Raw genomic sequence first — 18,915 nt, 5'->3', positions numbered from 1 at the left:
TGTGAGCTCTATCCCAGCGGAGACTTTCCAACTGGAGAGGAGTGTGAATACCCCCCATCAAAAGACGGGTACGTGACCTCTACCTGGACTCAAACTCAGCATTACATCATGGTTATTTATTTTGGGGCTTTTTAGCAGCAGCCGTTCATGTCAGTGCAGCTCAATGGGACACTTTGTACTATTATGTGTATTCCCATTTTGGGCCATGAATAAAGCTGTATCTAATTTAGGAACAACACTTTCAACACTTGATGTACCTGTGCAAGTTTCACATGTAGAGTCACCAAAAATACACTTTTGTTTTTCACAGAGTACTGTTTCTGATCAATACATTTCTATATCCTGTACTTAGCATTTACGATACGATGTAAGTTTATCTCTGTTGATTGAGCTTCTGTCCCTCACTAAATCAATATGCAAATACCTTTTCAAGTTCAAGTGTTCAGCCATATCAAAGTAGCAGCTCATTTTTCCTTCCGGCAGCTACATGTTGTAACCTTGTTGATAATGTCTGTTTAATGAGGAAATAATGAGTGGCCCTTCAATGTGCGTGTGTGTGTCCAACTCCCTCCAGGCGCAGTGCAGCGTGGCGGGCCACCAGCGAGGAGAAGCGTGCTCTGGACCGGGCCAACGAGGAGATGTGGAGCGATTTCAGGCAGGCGGCCGAGGCACACAGACAGGTTCGCGCCTACGTGAGGAGCTGGATCAAACCGGGCATGGCAATGATTGACATCTGGTGAGCGCTGGCATCTTTTACAGCAGCGCATGGGCCAGTAGCAGCTTGGACGAAGTAAGGGGTGATTTGAGGAGATACTGAGCCTAAATTGTCACTGAAAGAAGCACCGGATTGAAGTTCGTAAACAAACCCCATCTACTGACAAAGAACAATTCTCTTTTGAATGAATTTATTGATCTGTATGTTCAAATGTTGTTAAAAATGTGCCAAGCTCGTACTTAACACAATGGTTCTCCCGCTTTTCTCTGACTTCTTTCTGTGTGTCGTCTTGTTTTGATAGTGAGAAGCTTGAAGATTGCTCCAGGAAACTGATCAAAGAAGACGGGCTGAGAGCTGGTCTGGCTTTCCCCACCGGGTGTTCCATAAACCACTGTGCTGCCCACTACACGCCCAACGCAGGGGACCCCACTGTGCTGCGCTACGATGATGTCTGCAAAATCGACTTTGGGACACACATAAATGGTAATAAAGAGCTTCGAGAAAGTCAGGTTGTATTTAAAGCAGGACTAAGTAACTCGTGCCCCTAGAGGCCATAAGCGCCACTGCAGGTGTCGTAGCATGTTGCGTTTTTTTACTTATTAATTGTCCATGAGAGTAAATACTACACAGACAGAAAAGACAAAGGGAGAGAGGGATATTGTACATCCAATTACACAATGGAGAAAAAAACATTTTCACTCAAACTTGGCTGTAAATACTGTTTAAGTGGCGCTAGCCCGCAGTTAGCTTTGCCCGTTAGCCTGTTAGCTTCTTCTTCGTGATTCCATTGGTGTGTTGGTGACTCCTACCCGGTGGCAGCGAAGTTGCAATTGTAGTTTTCTGGCCAGAGACACCAGGCGGAGATGAAAGACCCCCCTATCATCCCATTAACACTTGTATTACCCCCAGTCGGACTACGGAAAGGATTTATGGTAAACAACTTACTTAGTACTGCTTTAAAAACTGATTATTGAAAACTTATCGCTCCAAGTTCCAAGGTGTAGTTTAACAGGCGGACCAACCAATCAGGGGACTGCATGGCAGCTCTATGGACATCTACAGAATCTGCAGAAAGAGGTGAGAGAGGTCATGCAACCCTGAGAGGACATATTGATACACGGCTGTGATTGGACCACCCTAAAGCCGGACAATAGACGTTTTTTTTTGCTTGTGCGTTCAAGAAAGAAAGCAGGAGAGAGGCTGGCTCACGAAAGGACAGTTCAGGTTGATTTATGAGTCCATTGCAGGTGTCTTTTGTCTTTCTAAAGCTGTATTCTCCCAATTCAGACATCCCTAGCGTTTGTTTCAGGTTGTGATTGAAGTTATTGTTCTTCCAGGTCGAATAATAGACTGTGCCTTCACCGTCACGTTCAACCCAAAGTACGACAGGCTGCTGGAGGCTGTGAGAGATGCCACCAACACAGGCATCAAGGTAGCACCCGTCCCGCACTCTTACATACAGCGCTCTCATTACTCGTGCTTAAAACTGTTTATTCACCATTGTTGCCAGAAATGAGTCTAATGTCTTTCATAGTATTCTGCGAAGACCGATTGTAGCTTTGTGTGAAACAAATAGGCAATGAACATGATGTACCGGCAAATAAGAAGCACTTTGTTGTCTAATGGAGAAAAGACATGATGGATGGATGAATAAATAATCTTTGCGTACATTACACTATACATTTTCTCTCCAGTGAGCCTAAGTTTGAGCAACGGCAACATCACCATTCACCAACATACAGCATTTTTTTAGTCCTTTGCGTTGATCTTGGAGTTTTGCTCTTGGCATTTTGAGCGTAATACAATGACATATCTGTACAGTGCGCAGGAATCGATGTGCGCCTGTGCGACGTGGGAGAAACAATTCAGGAGGTCATGGAGTCCTATGAAGTGGAGCTAGATGGAAAAACATATCAAGGTAAAGTGAGGTCGTCCATCTTTGTCCTCATGGAAGGTTCAAGGCTATTTTCTCATTGTTCTCGCGGTTTCACTCTTGTTGGTTTTTTTTTTGTTCTTTACAGTGAAGCCAATCAGGAATCTCAACGGCCACTCTATTGGGCCTTACAGGATACACTCAGGGAAAACGGTCCCTATTGTCAAGGGAGGAGAAGCCACACGGATGGAGGTCAGTGCAGTTTTATGACAATTTTAGAAGGAAAAGGTAGGAAGATGGACTATTCCATTAAAGCCTATGTGTACAGTATGGTTGTGACAGTTATGAAATGTTTACCTCTTTTAATGTCATATCTCACTGTCCAATGTCCGATGAGCAACAGAAATTCTTCCCTTCACATAAAATTCAAACTAAAGAAAACCAAGTGATTTTGTTCTGAAGGGCTGAATCAAACATTGTGCAAGAGTCATTTTTGAAAGAGAGTAAAGAAAGACATGCATAAAATGACCCTTAAGGCATGATCAGTCTTTATATTAAAAAGAAAAGCTATATGAAATAGTGACCAGGTAATCATAATTATCACAATTTTTTATTATTGTTATCAGGAGCACAGTGTGGGTCAGTTTTACGATTGGTGCGGGGAGCTGCCCCGTCGCGCTGCACCTAACAGCTTCTTTGCCACTTTCATCAGGACCTTAAGCACACCATTAAATGAATTACTGGCTACAACCATTTAGAAGTCCTGCCCCTAATTCTTCTGTAAGAGCGATAAATTGTCAGCTGCGGGAGTTAATTAAGAGTCGCCTGAGAAGCACGGCTGCACAGGCTTTCAAAACCCTGCAAGCCCCTGTGCCTTTCCACAGTGCAGGACAGAGGCTGAGCAGAACAGAGCAATGCTTTTCAAACCGTGAAACACTCATCTTCCAGCTTTAGCTACTGTATCGTTTTCAAGATAATTATGTTTTATCAAAAGGCCTTGTTTGCTTTAGATTTAATTCAGTCCTTGCATAATCCTAGTCCTTGTTTTGTCATGACTGCGGCCATTTAAAGCCATACTGCGAAACATTTCATTCTGTATGTTTCTATGCCACAGGAACCGTGTTGGGAAAGTTACTTTAAAATCGTAATATGTTCTTTATTAGTAGTTACAGTTTTTAAAATGTAGTATGTTTGTATTACATATTTCGGTTGTAGCTGAGTTACACTACTTTTAGTTACTTTTGAGTTACTTTTGGCAAAATATAAACGGAAAATAATAATACCACCAAGAAAAAGTGCAGTCAAGATTGTCCTTTTCCTTTGCTTTCCCCCATTCTCTTGTGTTTTGTTTTGACGACTTTAACTTCACGCAACTGCAGGTTTTATTCACCCGTATTCAACTTGATTTGGTTCTGCATTTTATTTGGGGGGGGGGGGTTGGCATTTTTTTCGTTCATGCATCAATGCAAACCATTAAAATGCTCTAGTAACTCGAAAAGAAGAAAAACATAAGGGGTGAAATGCTCAGTGTGGCTTTAAGCAATTGCAAAGTCTTTTTATGGTAGTATTTCTTCTGTCGTATTGGTTTAGACCTATTTTGTTCATCACAAAGGTGTTTTGAACAGATATTCCGGCTGTGTCGAGTCTTTATCACATTAGAGTTCGCAGGCACTGAGGAGTAACAGGGTAATGCGTATACTCGCTGATGAGGCAAGTTGTATGTTGTATTTTTAGATGAAGCGTGTTTGCATTACGGGCGCTATTACCTTGCTTTAGATGAGTGGAGTGGCAGCTGGGCGTGCCACGGGGGCTGCTAGCACTCTGACTGATTATGGAGGCAGAGGGAGAGGGTGTCGCAGCGTTATCAGCTAATCCCACCGGGGCCAGAATAACAGACATGCTCCGATAGAGATACAAAACACCAATGAAAGCCAGCCATTCACACCGGGGAGAGAGAGGAGTACACCAGTGTCCTTAATAGAGTACAGCGGAGCATGTCGGCACCTTACATCTTAGGCTTTTTGTCAAATTTACGCTTTCTCCCTGGGGTTATTTTGTCCTCACACTCACTCAGTCCTTGACACTGTTTTCATAATCAGTTTATTGCACAAAAGGGCAAAACAAAGTTGAGTCGCCGGATTCAGGTCTGGGTTAAATATCATGTATCACTTGAACAGTAGACCATTAATTAGTTTGGTCCTGGATTTATCCTGGTTTACACTTGGGTTCATCTCGGTTTAGCCCAGCAGCATTTTTTTTTTATCCTGACCTGTTTCGAGCATATATATGTACAGTATATGTGGACCTACCTATAGCATTGCCCTGGTTTAAATGAAGGGGCAAGGCAGATTGAGGTATACTTCAGTCAGTGTCCCTGGAAATTTGCCAAACCTTGGAGGAAAACCCGGTACAGCCTTGATTTGAGACAATGTTTAAAATAGCCTGCTTTACCCTCCTGCTGTCCTTTACCAGCACATGCTAAATTTATGACACAAATGTCCTGTATCTAGTTCTCTCTATTTCTTGGTTCTCAGGAAAACGAAGCTTATGCCATTGAGACGTTTGGCAGCACAGGAAGAGGCGCGGTCCACGACGACATGGAGTGCTCTCACTACATGAAGAACTTCAACGTGGGACATGTGCCAATAAGGTTCGTGGTCATCACTATACATGACAACACCCATCGGGTCAGTTGTTCTGACAGGGTTTGGCAGTTTTCTTCCTCATCAAAAGATCAGGAGCCAAACAACCGTTGTGTAGCCTAAAGTAAAACAACACTTAAATCACCTAACAGGGGGTTTGGAAGGGACCCCTGAGATAAGAGATAAGAAGAACTCTCATCTTGGAGGGTTGTGATCTAATTTAGTCATAATAAGCATTGCAAATGGAGGAATAGGAAGTGTGTATGTGTTTTCAAAAATCCAATTTTATATTCACCAAAAAGTCTCTTCCAGAAGGCACAAAAATATCTTATAAATATGGCCGATTGTGAAGATTGCTTGTTTTATTCATGCCTTAGTTGAGACCAAAATTAGGGACTAATATAAAAAAAAACACGACTTCAGTGCAGGGGATGTTTTAAATGTGTTTCTGACCTGCATGTGACTGACTGTCCTCAACTATACACAGCGCTTTGTTTCATTGTATTTGAAACAACATAACAATGAAGGGGACTAACTGGGCATTTGCTGAGAGGCCCCAATTTGAAGGGGGCCCCAGAAAATGTATTCTTTAACACCAGTAAATAGACCTGCTAAAAGTATTGTTTATGATCGAAAATGCACCAGAATTCAGGAAATCACATCTGAATTATACAAATTCCCCTTAAAGGAATAGGCCACCGTTTTTACATACTGGGATATGTTCTTACCTCACTTTAGCCAAGTTAATATATTCCCGTATGGTCTTTGTCCGTGCGCTCTGTCACGGAAACGGAGCACATACGCAGCCTCTCCCACATGTCATATAGCTCCGAAAAAGCTATATGACATGTGGGAGAGGCTGCGTATGTGCTCCGTTTGCCTGGCAGAGCGCACAGACAAAGACCAGACGGGGATATATTAACACGGCTAAAGTGAGGTAACAGCATATCCCAGTATGTAAAAACGGTGGCCTATTCCTTTAAAGGTGCATTATGCAACTTTTAATGTGAAAAAAAAGTTGATATTTGTGCGTATTTGACCTTGTCGTGACCCAGCGGTTGTATGTGTGGTCAGTATGGCGGCTTTATTTTTGATCACAGTGATCTCTACAATGCTCCAAGATCAATTGTTTTGTAGGTTTTCTGGTGAGAGGGTCCGTCAACAGTGAAAGCCATCAAAAAAATTGGTCCCAGAGACCACAGTGATGGAAAGAAAAGGCGACATACTGGCCATTCATAGATCTGCTGGGTCACTAAAAGGTCAAAAATACGCACAAATATCAACTTTTTTTTTTAAAAAGCCCCTTTAAAGTGCCCTCCTACACTTTGAACAGCTTCTATTGGCCATGTGGGGTGGTGTCGTACCCCCCTTCTGACAGATCCATTCACATACTTTGAGGTACAAATGGAATTTGTCTATGCAACTCCTGATGTGCTCGCCCACCCAAAGCATAAACTTGTTTTTGGCTTATCATTTTGTACGAGACAATATAGCCAAGAAAAGGGCCACCCAGCTCAGGACCGACCAATGTCTCACTCCAAAGTTTGGTGAAAAGTTGACTGGATGTCTCCGCTCTTCACCCTTTTCATCCTGCGCTGTCCTGTCCAAAGCATCTCTTCTGATAGTCTTTTCACATGCTCTTGTTTCGCAGACTTCCAAGGGCTAAACATCTGCTTAACGTCATCAATGAGAACTTCGGGACGCTGGCGTTTTGCCGTCGCTGGCTGGACCGCTTGGGGGAGACCAAGTACCTCATGGCTCTGAAGAACTTGTGCGACCTGGGCATCGTGGACCCCTACCCCCCGCTGTGTGACATTAAGGGCAGCTACACGGCCCAATACGAGCACACCATCCTGCTCCGGCCCACGTGCAAAGAGGTGGTGAGCAGGGGAGACGACTACTAAAGCATGCAGCTACACAAGCAACAGATCTGATGAAAATATGCAACGTGGATTTTCAGTGCTTTTAAAAAGAAAATGGCTGATGTCAAACAGTTAAGCCCAAAATGATTCATGCAGTTTGACTGTGAGGTTTTTTGACTCATTAAATAGATTAGACCTTTTTATGTATATATGTGATTTACTTATTACATAGAAATCAATCTTTTAATGTGTTATCTGGACATTTGCTATACATTAATGTCCAGTTTATTAATAAATGAAGCTGTCTCATTCTCATGCAGATGACGCAGGGCTAAACTTCATGTAAGTCCAACCTTCCACCGTGGCTTTTCATTGTACAGAGCCTTGGTCATACATTTGGGCTTAACTGTAGCTTCTTATTAGTGTTTTATTTTTCAAAGCTACAACATAAGGGCGTATCTCGAAGACATTTTGCCACTTTATTTCAACTTTTACGCGCTGCTTTAAATATGCAAGTTGATGATAATATGCAAAAAGGGGTTTGTCGAAAATCCTTAGAATGCTACGCTTCATTGAAGAAAACAAGCTGCTATGAAATGTTTATATTTCTATATTTCTTTGGATTTGTGTTTTAAAAAATAAATTGTCATAAATCTGCACTTGCCTATTTACTTGATTCTGCAGTCTGTTTGTGACTTAACTCCAGGGGGCGCTACAAACGCATAAATACGCAGCACGTGTCAGCCACACACAGGGAACACACAACTATTCATCATTCACTGCCCTGATCAATGCATGCACCAGATACATAATCGACAGAACTTCACTTAAATTAAAAGAATAGTGATGTTATTTATTCCATAATTTCAAACATGACATCGTTTTTTAAATATTTACAATACATCACATTGTTGGCCAAGTACATTCATGTAGCAAAAAGTAACTCTTTATCCTTTAAGAAATGTCATTGAACATTTTTTTCTGCTTCAAGTCTTTGGGGGAAAGGACACCGGAGCGATGATGTCATAGATGGGGGATTCATAGCATCTTGTCACTGGTTTATTTTCCAGTCACTAGGTCTTTTCCTGACTCCAAAAATATCTGGTAGGCGGTTCACAATGATGTCAAGGCTTTGATATGGAAAGCCAAAACAAGAAACATGGTCATGTGACCTCTTTTCTCACACCCACTGGTTTCACACAGTTCAATTTACAATGCAGGTTTTCTGAGAACAGAGCCAGATTGGAACAACGCATCATGATTATTTTTAAAAGCATGTAAAGATATGGATAACACTGAAAACTTGACCTGATGACGCATTAGCGGTACAGTTACAAACCATCATAAATTCATACAAAATCTACTTTTCAGCATTTCCTTAGGGGACACAAAAATACCAATTGTGTTAATGGACTGCAGGCAATTTCACTCATAAAAATAACAAAACACACACAGACAGACATAATTTATATTGTATTGAGTGGTGACTGAGTGCCTCATTACATTCTATTGAGGTTGTGCTTTGAAGCTGAACATCGTGTTTCAGGTGAAGCTGCTGACTTTTTAAATCTTTTTTTTTTTTTTTTTTTGGAGTAACTTGTTCTGCGCCGTCCTCCACTCTTGGTCAAGGACATCTAACGCAAGCACACTTCCACAGTTTGAAGATTTATCACCGATTTCAATGAGACAACAAGGTGCTTCCCAGCGTACAGGCTCATCACCTTCAAAGTCCAAAACTAAAGCCAGGAAATATTACTCCAAATTGACGGAGCATTCCTTTCTTTTCATAAATAACATGCCTGAAGTGCACTGGGATTTCGGCTGGTATTGTGCGGCTCAACGTCTTTATGGCTTTCTTTGTTCTCATGGCTGCTCGGACCCACTATTCCGTAAGCACACCTTCCAATGGTATGCTTTGGCCCGAGCATATTGCCCTTTTGTAGCGTACACACTTTATCACGCTGATACCCCAGCTTCACTTCATGTCACGCAAGATTGTGGAAATAGTTACGCTGTAGTTTTGAAACTGACAAATTTGGTGTAGTTCTTGTACCCAGACACACACGGTGCCTTCTTTGGATCAGTCCAAAGTGTAAGGAACAAAATCCCATGTAAATCCTGCACCAAATCAACACGAATCACTACACGCCAGGAGGTAGATGATTTCACTTTCAGATTCCAGCCTGAGATAGACAATATTTGTTTTATCGTTGGCCACAGTCTTTTCTGATCATGTGCATCATTTTTTGTGCCAAACTTGTTTTCCACTGTTTTACAAAACTTTTCATGTTAATAACGAGGCGACCAGTCCTGCGATCCTCGTGTCCGGCGACTAAATAATCCAATCCTGTGTGGGGGGGAGGGAAAAAAAACATAGTAATGACAATTTTCTCACACCAAAAGCAGCAGTCTATAAAATCTACACGATTAAACAACTATAAATAAGCATTAGGATACTGCACTGTAATGCCAAGCTTCAATGAGCTTCTCTGCAAATGATTATTGCAAAGAGTGAGTCCCATAAAAGAGAGGTGGCTCTAATCTTCAGGCTGTAAATGTCCAATTTAAATGAGCGATTGCGGGACACTGGCACTTGTCCAAATGGTTTAGGCTTCAGGAGAAAAGACCAGCTATTCAGCACAAAGCCTCCACACTATTAAGTGCCAGAGCCCAACAGTGAACTCCAGTAAGAGTATGGGGACTCAAGTAAATGTAAAAGCAGCAAATCAAAATAGATTGTATTTGTAGTAGACATTTACACATTTTGAACAATAAATAGTTCTACAGAATTCATTATAACTGCAAATACATATATAACATAAATTACTTTGAGTGCAGTGTACCTGGATTGAGGATGGGACAGGTGCAGCCCTGGATAGTCCAGGATTCGGGGTAAAGGATGACGCTGCCTCTCAGGATCTTTAGACCCGGTTTATTGAAGAGGACTTTCTTAATCTTCACCTCCACCTCGGCATGGGTGCCTTTGTCGTGGGCAGCCATTACTTTCGCCATCAGGACTATGTAAAGCAAAAAGAAACGCCATCTTATTTAGTCTTTTTAACTCAACATTCTTCAAAACATTTCCTGAGCAATGTGGTAATGCTTTCCACTTCTCTTTTATAAACATATTAAAGGTCCTATGTTATTAATTATTCAAGAGTTTTAATTTCATATAGAAAAAGGCAAAAAAAGAAAAAAAAAAGATGAACTACTGGCTATTAGCAAGATATGTTTTGTATTAAAGGCAATTTGAGTCTAGGAAAGATGTTAGAGCTTTAAAAACAAAACACAAATCCCAGTCTGTTTTCCATGAGGGAATAACACTATAACTTGATAAAACAGTGTTATTCCCTGTTTTATCAAGTCACAGTGATAAACTTGATAAAAGTTTACCTACATTCTCACCAAATAGGTACATTTGGGGAGAATATAATCCCTTCAACCAGGGCCGGTCCTAGGCATAGGCGACCTAGGTGGTTTCCTCGGGAGCCATCGGCTGGAGGGGGCGCCGAATTGCGCTATCATTTTTGAACCCTATGTACTACATCGCCTATTTTCGGACATAACTTTGGAACAGAGACTTGCGGTCTTTAGTGTTGGAAACTAGAGAGTCCAAGCTTTCAAACGAGCCCACCTGGTCCATCTATGCCTTCGGGGAGCCGCGTAACATCGTGATTAAAGATAGTAAATTTACTTAAGTAGAGGTTCCTCCTCCAATATAACAGTAGTGTGCACATTTAATGAAGCACCTGATCAGATTTTTTTTTAATGAATAGATAAACATAATATAATATAATAATGATAATAATAATAAAATAAAAAAGTCTGTCCAAAAGGATTTGAAAAAAAAAAGCCTATAGAATGCAATAAATAAATAAATAAATATTAATGACATGTTTTCCCAATTTCATTTTAATAAAAAAAAATCTCTTTTTTTTTTTAAATTGGGGGTGATTCAAGTTCAGTCCCGCCTAGGGCACCAAATTGGCAAGGGCCGGCCCTGCCTTCAACTAAGAATGAACATTTCAAAACTGTTTTACTCAATGATGATTGCTTCACTCACCATAGTCATACTCCGCAGCACAGAAAAGCTTGGGCTTACTGAGCGTTGCCTCCACACATTCACACTTCTCTGTCAAAACAAGACACATCTTTTACTGCACACATTACTCTTCTCTCTCTGTGCCTCACTGTGTTGGCCTTTTGAATGGATGACTGTAAGTCTTTTGTGCGGCTGATTGTGATAGATGCGCTGTGGCCCGTGGCGTACCGGAGTGGTGCAGTGCAGAGAACAGCTCCTCCAGCCTGAAGAGTGCCGCCTCACTGTTGTTGCTGCTGTGGCCAGTGGCAGCGAGGGGGACCCCCACGTCTGAGCTGCAGAGGTTACACCAGCGTTACAGGGAGGGTTCAGTACTCAGTTCAAGTGATGCAATTTGTATGGCTTCAATACTTGACATACAGTATCTACAGGGAAATTATGAACTGGAAGGTTTATGTGAAGTTGTTTTCAAATATACCGGTAAATCTAATACCGTTAGTTGAGCACGTGGTTATTGCAAAGTCTAATATTAACATAAACATAAATAAATATACAGTGCATCTCGAAAGTATTCATACACCTTTGACTTTTGCACATTTTGTCATGTTTACAACCCAAAACATAAAGATTTTATTTTGATTTTTTTACTGAACGTTCACACAAGTAACAGACAATTGTGAAGTGAAAGCAAAATCATACATTATTCCGTTATTTTTCAAAAAATAGAAAAGTGAAAAGTGGGGTGTGCATAAGTATTCATACAGCATTTTCTGAGGGCATTAAATTGCCTTTATAACATTCCTAATGATTCCAGAATGTTCACTTCTTGGCCTAACCATTAAATAGAGGCACCTGTGTGTAATCTACTCTCAGTATAATTTCAGCTGTTCTTTCAGGCCCTCAGAGCTGTGGTCGGAGTGTATTGGTCACTAAACAACATCATGAAAGTCAAGGAGCACCAGTGAGGTCAGGGATAAAGTTCTGGAGAAGTTTAAAGAAGCATTCAGTTATACAAAGATTTCCCAACATTTAAACATCTCCCGGAGCACTGTTCAATCCATCATTCAGAAATGGAAAGAGTATAGCACCACTGCCAACTTACCAAGACGTGGTCGTCCACCTAAACTAACAGACCGAACAAGGAGAACACTGGTAAGAAATATAACCAAGTGCCCCAAGATAACTCTGGAGGAGCTGTGAAGTACTGCTGCTGAGCTGGTGGAATCTGTACATGGGACAACTATAAGTCGTATCTACACAAATCTGGCCTTCATGGACGAGTGGCAAGAAGAAAGCCATTATTGAAAGGAGGCCAAAATATAAAAATAAAATCTTTATGTTTAGGGTTGTAAACATGACAAAATGTGCAAAACTTCAAGGTGTATGAATACTTTCGAGAGGCACTGTATATGCAAATACGGCGGCGCTCACCCAGAAAGACAGTCTCCGGTGTAGGGGTCGCAGTCCCCAGTGCAGTCACACGGACGGCAGCCATATTGTCCGAGTCCCCAGTATCCCATCATGCATCTGTCACACTGAGGCCCGGACACTCCAGGTTTGCAGGTGCACCCCCCGCTGCTGGGGTGACACACTGGACCTCCCGCGGAGTCAGTGCCCAGAGGGTGGCACAGGCACGCTGTAATGAAGAGCGGTGACAGAACAATAGGGCTCAATGTTACCTCAAATACCCCCAACACTGGATCAACGAGGTAAGCAAGAAGAACACGGCTGTGCAAGCTCAAATAAACACTACATTGGGCTAAGACTAGTGAATTATTAGTGCATTTATACACGGTGTGATGCTGTGAAACACATGAGTAGTAGATCTGTTTTAGTATATTGATGTTAAACAAGTAGCAGTAGTAGGAAGAAGTACTTGTGTTTCCTGGTGCAGTAGTAACCATAGACTGAATTAGTTTAATCTGCTGTGGCTGCTTGTATCAAACAACAAGCTAAAGTTATGTACCACGTCGTCCTCAGTGAAAACACACCGTAAATCACTGCTTCTCTGTTCTGTCCCGACCTAATGTCCCAAATCCTCATGACAGATTACTCTTGTAGCCTGCCTTCATTTGTTTCCAAAAAACGTCATGTTTGTTCTTAAAAAATGCTCCAGCGTGCCGTGAAGGCGAAAGGGCAGGAATGTGAAAAATGTGCATTCATGGACCATAGGAAATTCCAGCATTGTTTTCAATTACGTGCGTGTTTCAAGGCAACCCCCATCATTCCTGTGGCGCTGCAGTCTGGAGTCATGTAACTCTCTTATCAGTGCCAACAGAGGTGTGTGTCAGAGAAGCTCAAGGCAAACATCAAATATACATTACTGACTCGAAAATCGAAGGCTGTAGATACTGGCCTTCATTCAAAAAATGTTTTACCCTATGAAAAAAAAATTAGAAAGAGGCTCTTTCAAATCATGTGTAATTAACTTGAAACCTAAATAATTGTTTGGTCCTGCCAATAATGGGCTACAGTATAGGATCTACCCCACTTAAGGCCCGTATTTGGACAGGCTCCAGTCAACCTTAACCTTGAATAAGTGGAGAAAATGTTATTAATGGCAAAAAACGCAACACATTCGTTTGAGTAAAAGTAAAAGCCGATAACACTTTCTTTTTGTGTTTCTGTAATCTTACGTTTGCAGGAATCCGGGGCAGTTTTTGATAACGCTGAATCCCTGTAGTAACCCCTCTTGCATATCTGACAGTGACGCCCCCCCGTGTTGTGGAGGCAGTTGTCGCACACGCCGCCACTTCTCCGACCCGACGCCAGCCACAGCACGCGGTCCAGATGACAGCTCTGAGCGTGGCCGTTACACTTGCACTCTGTGATCACATAAAAGACATCGAATTTCTATCACACTTTCCTGCTTTGGCGAAACATCAAACCAAATCACACAGCTTACTAGGTAAACCTGAAACTGAAAGAACTGATGCTTAATGGCAATGGTTTAAGTTTATTTTGTCATTCATTCATGAGAGGAGAATTAAAGAATGTAACTATTGCTTAAAGTTTATGGCCTGATTTGAGTGAGGAACTGTATTTGTTCTTTGTTGTGTGGTAAAAGCAGCTGAATTAGTTAATAAGTGCTGTGTTTGTGCAGCAATAGAAAGTTCCAGTTTTAGACCAGTTTGACGACATCATCAAGACACACTGTCCAATCAGAGAACATCATTGTGCGACCTTTATCTCTTCTTGAAGGACACTATAAGAGCTGCTGAAATCATTGTGACAGCAGCACAGAGTAGTCAGAACTTCGTTTGCGGTGATGTGTCACTGCTGATAGCTAGAATTAAAACTTTAACCTTGTAAAATTGCTTAACTTTACAACTCACTTAGATTGACGTGGGAGCAGTTGTAAAGCTTACATCAATAGCCTGAAGGTGATGTGTGATTTAAGGAGCTGGTCCTGCTTTTACAGACAGGCCTACATGTGTTTGTTTGGCCCATCACTCACTCTGGCACTCCTGCGGGGTCCCGGTGATGCCGTTGGCCGCCTGCCACGGCCGGTCGTTGTAAAGAGGAGCGCAGCGCTGGCAGTGGTCACCAGCCGTGTTGTGGCGACAGACGCACTTCCCGTGGACCTCCAAGACGAACACAAGTGTAGATGTGAAGAGTGCGCCAAGACATATAAATCGATATACTTATGATATACTTTATAAAGAGAGAGATGAGGAATTGCTACATTTAAGCTAACAGTAGAAAAAAAAAACACCCAGCCTGGGAATCAAACCCACATAAAGCACAAAATACTGGATCTTGTTGTTGAAACATAAACCTTACACATAAACAGGGACACATGCTTCAAACTGTGTTGAAATTGTTGAAATTAAAACACAGCCGCTCCATTTGCAGTAAAGAGCATTGCATAATAGACTTTGTGGGTTGTTAAGGCATTATAGTAAAAGCCATAATTATTGTTTCCACATCTTTGAGCCCTGTAAAGGCAGGTAAAGCAGTTTGGAGCAACATCAAACTCCTGCCTGCTGTTGTGGTACATTTACGCCCAATATTTCCACAAAACAATCCCCAAATCTCAACAGAAAAGGCACCATTGTTGAGAAGACTTCTATATTTATTCTCACCATGTTGTGCGTCTTCTTCTGGTGGCCGCTGACTGGGACGCAGTGGTCTGCATGCCCATTGCAGAGACAGCTTCCTTTCACTATAAAATCATAGATTGCGTAATGGTTGGTGGGTAGCGCTCCGGAGTGCTTGGCCTCACAGGGACAGGGCTGCCGCTGTAAGAGCCGCACCCTCAAGTTGGTCACCGTCAGCTGCTCCTGGGCATCGGGTCCGTAAGGGTCCAATGTACTCCCGGGGGACAGGGCGCGGTAGATCACCTTTGGATCAGAGGAGGGATTATGTTTGGTTAGACTTGTGAGCACATGAAAAAAAACAACAACAGAAAATCAGGAATCAGGAATCAGTTCCTCTCAAAACTCGGCTTGGATATCTTGATTTTCTCTCCTCATTGTTGAGCTCCGGAGCGTTATCATTTCATTGTCAGTGAATAATATATACTGTAATACTGTATGGAAAATGCAGGGAGCTAAAAAGGTATAAAGGAGCACAGCGTCACTAGGTATTCAAACATGTGTAAAGAGCAAACTGCTGCTGGAAGAAGCGGGTCAAAAAAGGAAATTTAGTAATAGCATATGACGTAGACATAATTGTGGAGGAATTTTAGGAATACCGATGTATTGGCTTTAAATAAAAGGCACATCTGGTTTTGCTCTAAGGGCTGAAGGAAAATTAACTCAGATCCAAAGAAAACATGACGTGCTTATCTGAGTTCTTATGTCGAATATTTGAAATGTTCTGTTGTGCGACGATCTGCATGTATGGACATGGCCGTTAGTTTTCATTAGCACAAGGGAAGTGCTGTCACAAAGGACACTGGTTTTTAATATTTACCTTTTTTGCTGCACAGAACCGCTTTAATTCCTGGAAGTGTCTACTCGAGTCTAGTGCAAGTATAAAGTTAAAGTAGTAAGTTCTCACGTATCGAATGGTTATCCAACAACATTAGAACTATTGTTACTACAGTTACTATCTACAACTACTAAACCTTCTGCCTCTCAAAATACTGCTTTTGCTGCTGCTATTATCAAGGCGACTTACTATTCTTACAACTGGTAAACATTGAAACTTAAAAGCCACAACTACTTTGACCAAGGAAAGTATTTCAAACAATGCTTTGCGGAGACACATTATTTTGTCATTTTGAGTGTTGAAGTTTGTGCAGTAGTAAACCTCGCCTACGAAAACAACTGCAGCTACTCCCACAACGCTTTTACATGTGTCAAGCTCCTTTGACAAACAATACAGCAATAGATCTGGGAAAATAAACAACAATTCACTCAAAGGCGACTGTACTTGTGGGTGTTAAGCAACAAAGAGACAAATTAAAAAAGATTACTGAGTTACACAAGCGCCCTGTGTCAATATGTATAATGGCACATACTGATGTAAATTCCCTATAATTATGAGATCAGTCAAAGCCATAGTCATTCAACCTGGGCCTAGGACACAAGGCTGTGGCATGCAGTACCCGATGTGCATTTATAGTCTGCTCTATGGTCTGTTCATGCAGTTCATTCAAAAGAGAAAGCAGAGAAACCTCACCAGCTTGGAAAGTTAAAAAACTAGACACGCCTTTGACAGGAGGAGACTTAATGATTTACTAAAGTCATGTAAATAGTTGCAATGTATTACATCCAAAATGTCACTTTAATGTTTTATTCCTAAAACACACAATATAGTGTTTAAAGAGAACACGCACTGCCAGACCAAATCACACAACATCTTGAGGAAAGATGATCTGAATTCCAAGGCAACATCACCATCCGGACAGCAGCTCAGATTGTTGACTGTGGCCGTATGTTTTTGGATATATAACCACTAGGTGTCACTAAAGCACACATAGTCCCTAATTAAGATACTGGCGCTGTTATTTCAACTCACCTCTCCCCTGGTGCACGGGAAGGCCCCCGAGTACTTCGAGGTGCAGCTGGTCCCATTGTTGTCCCCCGCTGGCCGCCCATCTGTCAGCCCAAACGTCCCCTCGCAGTTTCTGGCAAAGTACCTGAGCGTCCTCCACGTCTTGCCGTGGTCCCGGGAGCGCTCCAGGGTCATGGCGGCGGGACGGGGGGAGCGAAACACCAGGATGAGGTGCGTGAACAAAAACTCCGTCTCCAAGTCCAACTGCAGAGTCTCTCCCCGCGCCCCCTCCGCGGACTGCCACCAGGTGTGAGGGAAGCGGAAGGACGAGTCGCTCATGGCCGAGGCGGGGTGCGCTTGTCCCGGGATGGCAGCGTTGCACTTGCCGCACTTCGGGGTAGCGCAGGACGCCTTGGGGGAGGTCGTCTGTTTGAAGGAGCAGTAAGGCTCAGAGGAGTTGGAGCCGCAGACGGATAGAGTGGTGAGAAGTCTGCCCAGGGCCAGGTTACCCATGCGCGGGTTGCAGGCGCGCCCGGAGCAGCGGCTGTCCACAGGTGGACCAATGGACTCGGACAGAGCTGGGGGGAGCGCATGGGTTTTAAAGCCGTACCAAAGTCACTCATTCCACATGTTTATATATAAAGAGAATCAAATAGGAAAACACTGTGCAAGCGTAACTTACCTGCAAGACAACAGGGGAATGCGTAAATCCAAACGAAAAGTCTCATGTCGATGCTGTCAATCTTCTGCTCTAAAGAAGCAATAACTAGTAGAAAGTACAAAAGCATCCGGATGATCTAAAAGACGTGAATATTACACGCTTGAATCCCCTGCTGCCCCTGTGATAAACTGGCTCGACAAAGTGAACAGCCCCATCCTAATGCAGCGCTTCACGGTCGTTATCCCTAATGTACTCCATCCCACTGGCTCGGGTCTCAGGCACAGACAGTCCATTGACATTTGGAGCATACAAGACCTCAGCCCCGCCTCGTTAGGGTTTCTCCCAGACCCCACCCACGCGCATTGTGAGTACAGTTTCAGGGATGTGTCTACAGTGGCAGTATGATGGCATTCATTTCTTGAGTGTGCAATTCTCAAACGCACCAATAAAAACAATGTTTACATAAATCTTTCACTTACAGTGGCGTGCAAAAGTTTGGGCACCGCAGGGAGGATTTCACAGAAAAGGGTCTTGGTTCTTGAAAATGTCTCTTTCTGACATGAGGTCATCGCTGGAGCACATGAGGTTGCTTGGTTAAGGTTATTGGTCCAGAGTGCCATGGCCCTCAGGTGAGGGTCTGAAGAGCAGGTGAAGGTTGACGAGCGATGGTTAAAGTTACACCTAGAATGCAAACACCTGGCTTTCATTTCCATGGCTTTGCTCCAAATCTAATTACATTTTGTTTATAATGCTTTACATTACTATTGACCAACACTGCCTATATAGCACAATGAAACACAGGAATGAAAGGGGATTCATGAAACAGGCAAACAGACTAACTTTATACAGTGGTTTGCAAACATTTGTGCACCCCTGTTAATGTTCATGATTTTCCTTTATAAATCATTGTTGTCTGGATAAGAAATGTCAGTTAAATATATCATTAAGGAGGCAAACACAGTGATATTTGAGAAGTGAAATAAAGTTTATATGATTTATGGAAAGTGTGCAAGAATTATTTAAACAAAATTGGGCTTGGGATGATTCAATCCGGCCCCTGACTTGGAGAGTTCCTGAGTATGTCAGTAAAAGCCACTATAGGGGGCAGGTTAAATACAAATAGAAGGAAAGAATTCGGCACGTGTCCAGCTCAGGGCACCGACATAAGAAGAGATCATAT

The 18,915-nt window shown here is 42.4% G+C and overlaps 2 protein-coding genes across 2 annotated transcripts in view; one reads left to right on the top strand and one right to left on the bottom strand.

Moving 5' to 3' along the window:
• LOC306971786 (methionine aminopeptidase 2-like) overlaps positions 1–7,643 on the top strand; it is a 9,832-nt gene extending 2,189 nt beyond the window's left edge. The window contains exons 4-11 of the mRNA XM_079568167.1: positions 1–68; positions 575–736; positions 1,017–1,198; positions 2,053–2,147; positions 2,537–2,633; positions 2,737–2,840; positions 5,123–5,238; positions 6,882–7,643. The exon at positions 1–68 is cut by the window's left edge and continues 35 nt beyond it. Of these exons, the coding sequence (XP_079424293.1) occupies positions 1–68; positions 575–736; positions 1,017–1,198; positions 2,053–2,147; positions 2,537–2,633; positions 2,737–2,840; positions 5,123–5,238; positions 6,882–7,134 (1,077 nt within the window). The 3' untranslated portion in view covers positions 7,135–7,643. The remainder of the gene's footprint in view (positions 69–574; positions 737–1,016; positions 1,199–2,052; positions 2,148–2,536; positions 2,634–2,736; positions 2,841–5,122; positions 5,239–6,881) is intronic.
• Positions 7,644–7,983: 340 nt separating this feature from the next.
• Positions 7,984–18,012, bottom strand: LOC306971582 (netrin-4-like). The gene is made up of 10 exons (XM_079567897.1): positions 17,757–18,012; positions 17,099–17,652; positions 15,217–15,474; positions 14,589–14,715; positions 13,768–13,956; positions 12,563–12,767; positions 11,363–11,466; positions 11,156–11,224; positions 9,936–10,109; positions 7,984–9,439 (listed from the first exon to the last, which is right to left on the bottom strand). The coding sequence occupies exons 1-10, from the start codon at positions 17,860–17,862 to the stop codon at positions 9,297–9,299; spliced, it is 1,929 nt and encodes a 642-aa protein (XP_079424023.1). The 5' UTR covers positions 17,863–18,012; the 3' UTR covers positions 7,984–9,296.
• Positions 18,013–18,915: the final 903 nt, after the last annotated feature.

The sequence above is a fragment of the Gobius niger genome, assembly GCF_951799975.1.
Source record: "Gobius niger genome assembly, chromosome: 12".
Taxonomy (NCBI): domain Eukaryota; kingdom Metazoa; phylum Chordata; class Actinopteri; order Gobiiformes; family Gobiidae; genus Gobius; species Gobius niger.
The sequence above is the reverse complement of the archived record's forward strand: the minus strand, read 5'-3'. Positions and strand labels throughout refer to the sequence as shown.